This window comes from Pygocentrus nattereri, chromosome 7 (assembly GCF_015220715.1).
Source record: "Pygocentrus nattereri isolate fPygNat1 chromosome 7, fPygNat1.pri, whole genome shotgun sequence".
In the NCBI taxonomy this organism is placed as follows: domain Eukaryota; kingdom Metazoa; phylum Chordata; class Actinopteri; order Characiformes; family Serrasalmidae; genus Pygocentrus; species Pygocentrus nattereri.
The window spans coordinates 44,874,513-44,886,875 of record NC_051217.1 but is presented as its reverse complement, the minus strand read 5'-3'; the positions used below and the strand labels follow the sequence as shown (position 1 = coordinate 44,886,875).

The 12,363-nt window shown below is 41.4% G+C and overlaps 1 protein-coding gene across 1 annotated transcript in view; it reads right to left on the bottom strand.

Moving 5' to 3' along the window:
• Positions 1-12,363, bottom strand: part of gnb5b (guanine nucleotide binding protein (G protein), beta 5b) — a 40,762-nt gene that overhangs the window by 16,859 nt on the left and 11,540 nt on the right. Inside the window, exons 7-10 of the mRNA XM_017719496.2 lie at positions 11,434-11,566; positions 3,694-3,837; positions 1,703-1,794; positions 162-210 (exon numbers count right to left, since the gene is read on the bottom strand). Coding sequence (XP_017574985.1) covers positions 162-210; positions 1,703-1,794; positions 3,694-3,837; positions 11,434-11,566 — 418 coding nt within the window. The remainder of the gene's footprint in view (positions 1-161; positions 211-1,702; positions 1,795-3,693; positions 3,838-11,433; positions 11,567-12,363) is intronic.

The window sequence follows — 12,363 nt, the reverse complement described above, 5'->3', positions numbered from 1 at the left end:
CGTGCAGCTGTTACCTCTCCAGTGGGCAGTAGCGTCAAATCACCCCTAGTGAACGCTAGAAGGGCGCGTGACGACATCAACTAATCGACTATTATATTAGTTGCCAACTAATTTGGTCGTCGATTTTAGTCGACTAAGCCGAATCATCGGTGAAAACTCACGGTGGCATCGTCCGAGCCGGTGGCAAACGCATCGCCGCTGGGATAGTACCTGCAGGAAACACACACACAGGGAAGAGTGGGAGAGAACAACACTTGACCACACCCCTCACTTCTCGTACAGTCTGCGTGCTTCATTTCAACTCCTTTAACTCTCAGCCTTATTATTATTATTATTATTATTATTATTATTATTATTACACAGGCGTTAAGATTAAAGGAAACGTTTGGCGAAAAATCTAATTTATAAATTGCCCACTTACCTCAGATGTAGCTGAACAGTCAAGACATGTTTGGGGTCCAAATTTTGCTTCTTTAGTTTAACGCTGGAGCTACAAGGCCGCTGTAGCTAACGAATACTAGAAGTCAATAGTCACCCAAATCCTTTTCTGTAAATACAGCACTGTGTGAAAGTCTGAGGCACCCAAGACACGTTTTCAAAATCTATCTGTGTAGTTTGTGTTTATTTGCTGAGAAAAGTGTTAATATTTGAATAAACAAAATGTATAGAATATTAATTAATAATAATTATATATATATATATATATATATATATATATATATATATATATATATATATATGTGTGTGTTTGTGTTTGTTTACCCATCTCCAAGCCTCTCCTCCTCGAGGAAGCCCAGTATTATATGTAGTTAATCAGCAGCTCCTGGTTTGACCAATCAGTGCTCAGTAACTTGAGCTCATGATGTAATTGATGATATTAACGAGTCTCTGTGGCGGCTGTGAAGGTGTCCAGGAAAAATATGGACCCGAGAAATTCTTGTTCCTTTTTATTGTTTTTCTGTTTATCTGAATTATGAATATGAATTTATTCTAATGTATATTGTGATGAACTCACTGCTGAGGTCAACTGGTTAAGAATTCGCTTAGACGCCCTAAAACTTTCCCACAGTGCTGTAGATTCTCAAAACTTAATTTGAGAAATAAACTGAATTTGGACACCTTGGCTGATCACCTGCATCTGGGCTAAGAGGAACCTTTTCGTGTTCTAGATAAAGAGTCTGAAAATACACACAATGTAAAAAATACCTCACGCAGTGTTAAGCAGTCACAGAAATTAGAAAATATGTGAAAAAATTCCAATGGGACAAATGATAAAGTAACTAGTATGAAATCACTGTGTAATGTGTTCTGCTGTTACTGAGTGAGGAACCGAAGTGTGGACGCCCATGCAGACCTTTACATCTTCTCCTAACAGCAAGCAAAGCGAGTGAGCATCAACGACAAACCAGGACGCTCCTGTAATAACCGCTTAACGAGCGCTGAGCTGCGATTCGCTGCACCGTTCTAACTGATGAACGTCCTGATCCTTCTTCTGACACCAGCTCATGCTGAAGTTTCAGGATTTTAGCTGCTAGGTCTGTAAATTAATTTGACCTTGTCATCCCGAAGCCTTTGTGGTGCCAAACTACAGTCTGAGCGCCTGCTTGCTATCAGGACGGGGAAGAGATGCTGCCTGGAAAACCAACACTGAGCTGAGTGCTACAGACCCCTGTGGCAGTTCATATCAGTTCAAATCACTCACTTTACGCTGTTGATGTCCGATTCATGCGTCTCAAAGGACTGGATGTTCTGGCCTGAGCGCATGTCCCACACGTTAGCCTTCTTATCACAACCCTAAATAAAAAAATAAATAAAGCACAAACACGTTAGTCTGTGATCAAACCCTGAATATAACACCAGCGTCAGTTCTGTCTCAACCCTAAACACACGTTAGACTTCTTATCACAGAACAAACGCAGTGCTGGAAGAAGCTGCAGGTCACAGGAGGACACCTCAGACAACAGCTGACGACGATAAAGCCATCAGCGGTATGTATGTCAGCAACACCACTTAATCAAATCATCTGCATGTAATCTGCTTTGCATGTTGTATCAGTGGCACAGAGAGGAGAACAGGTGTGATCTTTAGAGGACGACTGGGCCACATTCAGACATTCACTGCTGTAAGTCAGCATGAATAGGGAATATTAACTCCTCTTCCTTTGTGATGCATTTGTAAGTGAAACGCTCACTCTACTCAACAATCTGATGAAAATGCGCACTACAAGTAATCAGATCGGTGTGGAGAACCACTCAGTGTAGACGTTACCATGACAGCGAGTATCATGCAAGGTCCAGTCAGAGTGAGATGAGCAGCAGTGAGCAGTGATTGTGTTTTTAACTGCTTTAAAATGACGTCAGACTCAGGAAAACGTCCTTCACACGTCCTTATTAAAGAAGGCCGAGAGGAAGACGTCGTGCTCTGAGACGCATAAGCTGGACGTCCGTCCCACCGCCGTCTTTTAAAGATCAGAGCATGAACTTCGTCTCCTCTGCAGACCAGTTTCTGCTCCGCCGTGTTGAACGGTATAAACTCTCACTGTGACGCGACGCACATGCAGAACGGACTGAAACTTTCCGATAGGGAATGTAATCGGATACAGGCGTTTACACGGATATTATTCTTCTATTTAACGGATTATTTACAGGATTACCCACCTTGATCAGTCATATAACTGTATTCCGAACAGCCTCAATCAGACAACACTATTCCAATTAAGGTGCCTACATGGACATATTATATTCCAACAAAGCTATTTGGATAAATAATGAACTATTAGGCCACATGTAAACGTGACTAGTGAGTATATCTGAATTAGTTGAGCCTTTTCCCCGTGATATGTGCTGGTAGTGTGAGGAGTTATACATTATTTGTCTATAGGACTGTTACATGTAAATAAGCTCTGTTCTGATCAGCCCCCCTTGTGCCTCATTCAGAAAGCAGTCCAGACAGAAACACTGCTTATAACTTCCAGGATGAGTGGGCGGGGCCAAACTGCGGTCAGCTGAATAGTCAGAAATACACACTGTATTGCTTTTTTGTGACACCACAAAAGCTCCAAACAGGCTGTCTTTGCAGCTTTTGGTCTGGAGAGTGAACGGTACATTCTGGGGCTGAACGATAAACGTATTGTTAACGTATGAGTTTCCGCGATAAACACATCATAGAGCGGCGATGACAGAACAGACGTCGCCCCTAACTCAGCCTTAATGGAAATACCAATAAACTCAACTGTGTAGAGCCAAGGGGAAAACACACAGCACACAGGCTGCTCAGCCTCTTCTGTTTTCTGCCAGCTGGGCTACTGAAACTGGCTACTTTACACCCTCCAGTTCTTCAAAATAAGAGTCCCGGAAAAACTAAGAACATGGTAAATACACTAAATACAGCCCGGAATGTCTGACACCACAATATTAATAACTAAACAAAAACACAAAATGAAACCAGAATATGTATTATGTATATATTTGGTGTCGTAGCCTTTATATAAAAAGCTGTTGCGGTAATACTGACGCAGTTCTGATGTAAGCAGTGGTATTTCATTTCTTTTTCATTTACAGAACAGTAAATGGTGCTTTTGTAATTTAGTATTTTGCTATTGGTTGAGCAGAGTGAGCGCAGATGGGTGAATGGGTGGAGTGACCATAAAGAGTGATCAGGGAGGAGAGCGTGAAAGATGAGAATGATACTGACTCCGGAGACGAAGGTGTTTCCCGTCTCTGATGGCGCCAAGTCGAGCGACAGCACGTCGGCCGAGTGGCCGTGGAAACTCTGCAGCAGTTGACCACTCTCCACGTCCCATAATGCACACGTACCATCACCACTGGAGGTCAGCAGCTGGATAGAAGATACACACACACACACACACACACACACACACACACAAGTAAGAATTATATATTTAATACATTTGTACCTATGTCACATGTTCTATATGTATTATGCATAAAACACATCTTCATTTTCACTTTTCTACATCATTTTGGAAGCTTTCCTTTATATTGTGTTAAAATTCTGTGATAAACAGACCAACAGAAATACTGAAGGCCACATGAAGTTTGGAGGTCTGTTGTGATTGACTCATTTTACGTGGCCGACCACTTCGTGGCTGAGCTGCTGTCGTTCCCAATCGTTTCCACTTTGTTATAATCCCACTGACAGTGGACTGTGGAATATTTAGTAGTAAGGAAATTTCACGACTGGACTTGCTGCACAGGTGGCGTCTGATCACGGCACCACGCTGGAATTCTCTGAGCTCCTGAGAGCGACCCATTCTTTCACTAATGTATGTAGAAGCAGTCTGCAGGCCTAGGGGCTCGGCTTTATACACCTGTGGCCATGGAAGTGACTGGAACTCCTGAATTCAGTGATTTGGATGGGCGAGTGAAAACTTCTGGAAATGTAGTGTACATCATTGCTGTTGGGACAAATCTTTTAAAAAAAAAATTTCTTGACATAGTTTGAAAAAGGTAGTTGCCTTTATGTTGTGTTAGAATTCCCCGATGAGTGGACCAACATAAATGGCCCAAAATATTTCTTCCTTCACTTCCACAGAAAGTTAATAGCGTTGTTCCTTTTCCTGTAAAGTTAAGCTTTTAGAGATGTGAGGTTTTGTTTTGTTCCAACATCCACGATACATAAAAACAGACCCAACGTTTCTGTTTTTGTCCTTTTGGTTTAAAAAATGAAACCACACTGTTGGTCATGCAGGTCAGCCGGAGTCCTCGCTGGTTTCCCTGCAGAGTTTCCTTGAGGACATTTTTGTCCAAAACCGCACAAACACTCTGGATGTGAAAGATCTCGCAAACTGCAGCAGCGCTTTGGAGCAGTAAACTCAGAGTGGATTCACGCCTCCCCCTGCTGGCAGAGGTGTGAGTGTGCATGCAAATTCCGCTGCCCCTCGAGTCAGACTCGCCTCATAACTAAACCAGCCCCCCTGAAATCCCTGTAGCGTGTAGATGATGTAAACTATCAGAGGGAAGTTCAGAGAGATGCTCAGCCTACCGTGCTATGGAAATCTCTGTGTTACGGTATTTTTGGTAAATTCACGCATGACGGCTGGTCTCTGTCTCTCACATTTCCCAGGACTGAGAACACATGTGTGGTATCTGTACAGTGAGTGTAATGTACTCATAAACCAGTGAAGCGTACTCACTGTAAACCCCCCACAGTCAGCCCACCCACTTCAACACCTGAGCTGTGGTGAGAACTATCTAATGAAATCATTATATATTATCATAATTGGGGCTGTAAGTGTAATATAATAAAATATATAATAACCAGGGCTGTTTTCAAAGCGTGGGGGGGGGGGGGGGGGGGTTATCTCCTCAGTTAAAAATAAATGATAAAAATGCTGATAAATAAATGATCAGTGTCATTATATCACCGGTTATGTCTGCTGTCAATCAACATTTGAGAACTGTACTCTAACTTGCTTTTTATGGATTTCATACATCTAATACACAAAAAAAAAACAATGCAAAGTTATTTTAACGTCTGATTATTGCTTTCTAGGAAATATGATCACAGTACGGGATCACAGATACATTAAAACGGGACGTCCACAGTTCATAACCACCACTGCACCACATTTTTTGCCATTTCAACTGACAGTCACACTGAAATGCGCCTTTATTTTATGGTACAACATTAGAATTACAGCTAATTTGTTTGCAAAATAATAGAAATTATGGCCATTTCATAAAATCTGAACAGCACTGTATCCTTCAGGACAGATGTCTTTAAGCTCCAAATGGTCTTAAGGCACCTGTGTACCTCACTGAATGCAAATACCTCTTTATGATTTCGCCTTTAGACACAATTCTACTTTGTTTTTATATCTATATATCTATTAAATTTAATAGTTTGAAGAGACCCCATCAAATTACATGAAGACTTTGATGAGAATGCACTTACATTTCTGCTAATTTCACTGCATAATTTCAATGTATTTACTTGTTTTACGTATTAGAAAAGCACATTTTATGTTTTAGTTTTCCCCAATACAACAACTTCAGTAAAAGTAGTAGGAGTAGTAGTAACAGTAGTAGTAGCAGTAGCAGTAGTAGTATTAGTAGTAACAGTTGCAGTAATAGCAGCAATAGCAGCAGTAGCAGTACTACTAGTAGTAGCAGTAGCAGTAGTAGTGGTAACAGTAGTAACAGTAGCAGCAATAGCAGCAGTAGCAGTACTAGCAGTAGTAGTAGTAACAATAGTAGTAGTAGTAGTAGTAGCAACAGTAGTAACAGTTGCAGTAATAGCAGCAGTAGCAGCACTAGTAGTAGTAGTAACAGTAGTAGTAGCAGTATTAGTAGTAGTAGTAGTAGTAGTAACAGTAGTAGTAGCAGTATTAGTAGTAGTAGTAGTAGTAGTAACAGTAGTAGTAGCAGTATTAGTAGTAGTAGTAGTAGTAACAGTAGTAGTAGCAGTAGCAGTAGTAGTAGTAGTAACAGTAGTAGTAGCAGTATTAGTAGTAGTAGTAGTAGTAGTAGTAGTAACAGTAGTAGTAGCAGTATTAGTAGTAGTAGTAGTAGTAGTAGTAGTAGTAGTAACAGTAGTAGTAGCAGTATTAGTAGTAGTATTAGTAGTAACAGTAGTAGTAGCAGTAGCAGTAGTAGTATTAGTAGTAACAGTAGCAGTAATAGCAGCAATAGCAGCAGTAGCAGTACTACTACTACTAGTAGTAACAGTAGTAGTAGTATTAGTAGTAGTAGCAGTAGTAACAGTAGCAGCAGTAGCAGTACTAGTAGTAGCAGTATTAGCAGTAGTAGTAGTACTAGTAGCAGCAGCAGTAGTAGTAGTACTAGCAGCAGCAGTAGTAGCAGTAGCAGTAGTAGCAGTAGTACTAGTAGCAGTAGTAGTAGGAAAAACAACAATAATAATAATAATAATAATAATATGCCTAAGAATGTGATTCACAGCAAGCTGATGTAGTAATTTCAGTGATAATCTCACTGTAATTTAGTGATTAATAAACTCCCCACAGTTAATTTATTGACAGTCACATGAAACCCGAGTGTTTGAGTGACCTTTTTCGGGACGATTCTGCTGCTGAAACCAGGAAAACCCCGCCTGGCTTTCACTTCTGCCTTACACTCTCAGCTTCTGCTGTAACCAGAATCAAGAGCAGTCCATGATGTAAGATCTAATTATATCTAAGAAAGAAAGCACCCGCCACCTCGGGACTCTGATGAAGACATGAAAACACCTACTGGCATTTACATATTCATCAGCCTTTATCTAGGAAATCACACTTTCAGAAAGAGCCATTAAACAGTGAACACTCACTGAACGGTCCATTGCACTCAGAGCTGAGTAGAGGACTACATGTAAATGATGCATATGGACTTTTAAATGTACATTTTACAATAAGCAAATGACCTTTCCCACAGTGCAGCTTAAGGCCTCCTGCGGAAATTCTGGATATCAGTTTTATAACTAATCTTATTTCTGCTGTGCTTTCTCTTCTTCTTCTTCTTCTTCATCTTCTTCTATTGCCAAAGCTCTTGAACAGTATTGGACATATATGAAAAGCAGTAACAGATAACAGGCAATAATAATAATAATAATAATAATAATAATAATAATAATAATATCTAACATACACTATATTATAAAGTATTCACTCACTCATCCAGATCACTGAATTCAGGTGTTCCAGTCACTTCCATGGTCTCAGGTGTATAAAGCTGAGCCCCTAGGCCTGCAGACCTGCTTCTACAGACATTAGTGAAAGAATGGGTCGGCCACGTAAAATGACAGAGCGGGGTCAGCGGATGCTGAGGGGCAGTCGTGGGCTGGAGGTTAGGGATCTGGCCCTGTGACCAGAAGGTTGCTGGTTTGATCCCCACGACCGACAGTCCATGACTGAGGTGTCCTTGAGCAAGACTCCTAACCCCCAACTGCTCCCCGGGCGCCGTGGATAGGGCTGCCCACCGCTCCGGGCAAGTGTGCTCACTGCCCCCTAGTGTGTGTGTTCACTAGTGTGTATGTGGTGTTTCACTTCATGGATGGGTTAAATGCGGAGGTGGAATTTCCCCAGTTCTAGGATCAAAAAGGTATCACTTATCCCTTATAGTGCGCAGAGGTCACCAACTTTCTGCAGAGTCAATCACTACAGACCTCCAAACATCATGTGGCCTTCAGATCAGCTCAAGAACAGCGTAGAGAGCTTCATGGAATGGGTTTCCATGGCCGAGCAGCTGCATCCAGCGCAATGCAAAGCGTGGAATGCAGTGGTGTAAAGCGCCGCCACTGGACTCTAGAGCAGTGGAGACGTGTTCTCTGGAGTGACCAATCACGCTTCTCCATCTGGAAATCCGATGGACGAGTCTGGGTTTGGCGGTTGCCAGGAGACGATACTTGTCTGACTGCATTGTGAGTGTAAAGTTTGGTGGAGGGGGGATCATGGTGTGGGGGTGTTTTCAGGAGTTGGGCTCGGCCCCTTAGTTCCAGTGAAAGGAGCTCTTAAAGCTTCAGCACCAAGAGATTTTGGACAATTTCACGCTCCCAACTTTGTGGGAACAGTTTGGGGACGGCCCCTTCCTGTTCCAACATGACTGCACACCAGTGCACAAAGCAGGTCCATAAAGACACGGATGAGCCAGTTTGGTGTGGAAGAACTTGACTGGCCTGCACAGAGTCCTGACCTCAACCCCACAGAACACCTTTGGGATGAATTAGAGTGGAGACTGTGAGCCAGACCTTCTCGTCCAACATCAGCGTCTGACCTCACAAATGTGCTTCTGGAAGAACGGTCAAAAATTCCCATAAACACTCCTAACCCTGTGGAAAGCCTTCCTAGAAGAGCTGAAGCTGTTATAGCTGCAAAGGGTGGGCCGACATCATATTAAACCCTATGGATTATGAATGGGACGTCACTCAAGTTCATATGCGTGTGAAGCCAGACGAGCGAATACTTTTGGAAATATAGTGTATATTACAAACATATTTGTGATAAATCTGCACTTTGTCTAATTCATAAAACACAAACCCAGAATTTTTATATTTTTTATGTTAAGAAAAAACATTTTTAAAGGAACTACAAATATTGTGTGTGTGAATATATATATATATATATATATATATATATATATATATATATATATACACACACATTTATGTTATATATACACATACAGAACATATTTATGGCCAATTTCTAAATTAATCATGAACAAAGGACAGATTGTCACTGTAATGTCTGTAGTTCACTGTGAGCAAAATGAAATATGATACAGAACGGCTCCGGCAGCAGAGATATGGAAAAAAATGCTAAACATATGTCCGTCTCTCTTCTATCAGCTGCATTAAGCAGCGCTTCCCCCTCACAGTCGCCTCCATCTTCTGCTGCACTCAGCGTCCACGCACACCTCCAGCTGCTCCAGCTCTAAAAATAACCCCACAATGGCAGGCCATTAGCGACCACCCGGCTGCAGCCCACGGCTCGGCCTGCAGACACGCACTCAGCTCAGCTGAATTATTCACAGTCCCAGCAGGAACCGGCATCAATCAACCAACCGGCAGAGCTGCTCACACTCGCCGTTACTACAGAATCCTCACAGCCTGAGCCTGACTCATCAGCGCCAACAGCTGCACAGGGACCGGTTTACCATCACCGGACCTTAGATGGACATTACTGACCAGAGCATCTGTAGATCACAGGCAGAGTGACAGCTCTTTCAGGGCTGCACACACACACACTTACACACAATACACAGCGCTGGGCACTATGGCAGTAACACACTGCGATACTCTTCAAATACACAACGTCACGATTATTTTTTCAGACAACGGATCAGTCGGAACAGAGAAAAAAAAGGGAAAAAAAACAATTATTAATAAAAAATATATATATTATTAAGTCTAGATGACTTATTAGTTTATTACATATAGTCGCTTCTGCTTTAAATGCAATTATTTTTTATAAGTTAAGGTTTTTTTTCACCAAGATGACCAGCATGTCCATTTCTCAGGCTTAAGGCTTGAAATCTGTGTGCCACAAGCTCTCGGTTCACTTTCCTGTGCAGACAATTTATATTGAGCCCCAACATAAAGGTACTTAAATATTGCAGCACGCAGAACAAAACCTCATATCTCCATTTTTGTCATTTTCCAGTTTTTGCCATAATTTGCAAAGGCCTGTTGTTCTTTACATTGTGTGTAAATTTCATGATGAATGGACCAAAAGAAACGGACCAAAACGACTTGGAAAGACGTCCGGTTCCATTGACTTCCATTAAAAGTAAAGCAGGTTTTTTCCTTCTCCCGTAAAGTTACTATTTTAGAGATACAAGGTTTTGATCCAACAGCAGTGATTTATATATAACACATATTGATGACATATACACACAGATTGGTTCTTCATATTGTCGCCAAATGTGTCTTATATGGTATTATCTAGAACCTTTTGGAAAGGGTCCTAAACAGCACCAAAAAGAGCTCTTCTACTGTCACAGTGTCCAGCTTGTTAAATATGCTGGTGCTTTTGCCCTTCGCATAAAAAGCTCCATATAGAACCATCTACAGCACGTTCTCCATCAATCTGAAGAACCATTTCACCATGCCTTAATAAAGATCCCTTTTCAGGGTTCTATATAGAACCACTTTCTTTACTCAAGAACCCTTGAAGAACCATCTGTTTTAAGTGTGTAGACTATAACTAACCCTACGACGCTGGATCCTACAGTTTTACAATTAAAGAACTTTTATTATAATTATTTTTTATTTTTCTTTGTCTGTTCCACGTCATTTACTCCATTCTATACTTAATATTATGTCATTCAGATTGTGTTGCTAAGTATACACTCACCTGCCACTTTATTAGGTACACCTCTTCAGTTGCTCGTTAACACTAATAGCTAATCAGCCAATCACACGGCTGCAGCTCACTGCATTCAGGCATGTAGAGGTGGTCAAGACAACCTGCTGAAGTGCAGACCGAGCATCAGAACGGGGAAGAAAGGGGATTTAAGGGGCTTTGAACGTGGCGTGGTTGTTGGTGCCAGACGGGCTGGTCTGAGTATTTCAGAAACTGCTGATCTGCTGGGATTTTCACGCACAACCATCTCTAGGGTTTACAGAGAACGGTCCGAAAAAGAGGAAATATCCAGTGAGCGGTCAGTTGTGTGGACGGAAATGCCTTATTGATGTGAGAGGTCAGAGGAGAATGGGCAGACTGGTTCCAGATGATAGAAAGGCAGCAGGAACTCAAATAACCAACCAGAATCTCTGAGGAACGTTTCCAACACCTTGTTGAAAGTGTGGCACGAAGAATTAAAGCAGTTCTGAAGGCAAAAGGGGGTCCAGCCTTTTACTAGCAAGGTGTACCTAATACATCTAACAATACATACATCTGTACATTCTGTATAATGTAACTGACCTGAACTCAGAATATCCTTAATAAACTAAGATATCAGACTCATAACACCTCACCTGCATGTCAGAGTTGGTGAAGCTGCAGGCCGACAGGTAGTTGGTGTGCATCGCCACCGATTTCTTCTTAGCAGCCAAATTCTCATTTTTATCCAGAGACAGTGGATACACAGAGCATTTATTATCCAGCCCCCTGAGAGAGGGAACAAAGAGAGAAACAAATGAGGGTTCGAATGTATTAATAATCCTTAACGTTTTAAAACGAACTGTTTATTTAAAGAGTCAGTACAGCAGAAAACTAATTTTACTCAACTTCTTGACACAGAAAGAGTATATAAACATTAAAACCTCATAACGTACCGTTCACTGACCAGTCTACACAGGCTACACACAAACTCGCCTACAAAAACGGCCTGCTGTACAATCGTTGCTTTTGTGATGTCACAAAAACCAACAGCTACTCAGCCTACAGCAGTTCTGCTGCCCCTACAACCCTGCTCCCACCCCTGCCCTCCCCTAAATATATGGGGTTTTTCAGCATGGAATGTTCCTTGGATGAAGCACAATACAGGACAGCCAATCAGAACACAGCTCATTTGCATATATCAGTCTTAAAAGCACAGTAACAAAAAAGCTGGTTTAATGGTAAAGGTTGGAAAGTGGTCAGGTATATATATATTGTATATCGCTGCTGTCAGAACAAAACCTCGTATCTCCACTTCTGTCATTTTTCAGTTTTTGACATAATTTGAAAATTCCTTTGGTCCTATATATTTTATGTAAATATCATGACGAATGGACCAACAGAAATGACCCAAAATGACTTGGAAAGACGTCTGGTTCCATTGACTTACATTAAAAGTAAGGTATTTCGTCCTCTTGTAAAGTTGGCATTTTGGACATACAAGTTTTTGATCTGACAACAACAATATTACATATATATATATAGGGGGTGCTAGATAGATTATAGATAGATAGATCTGTCCATCT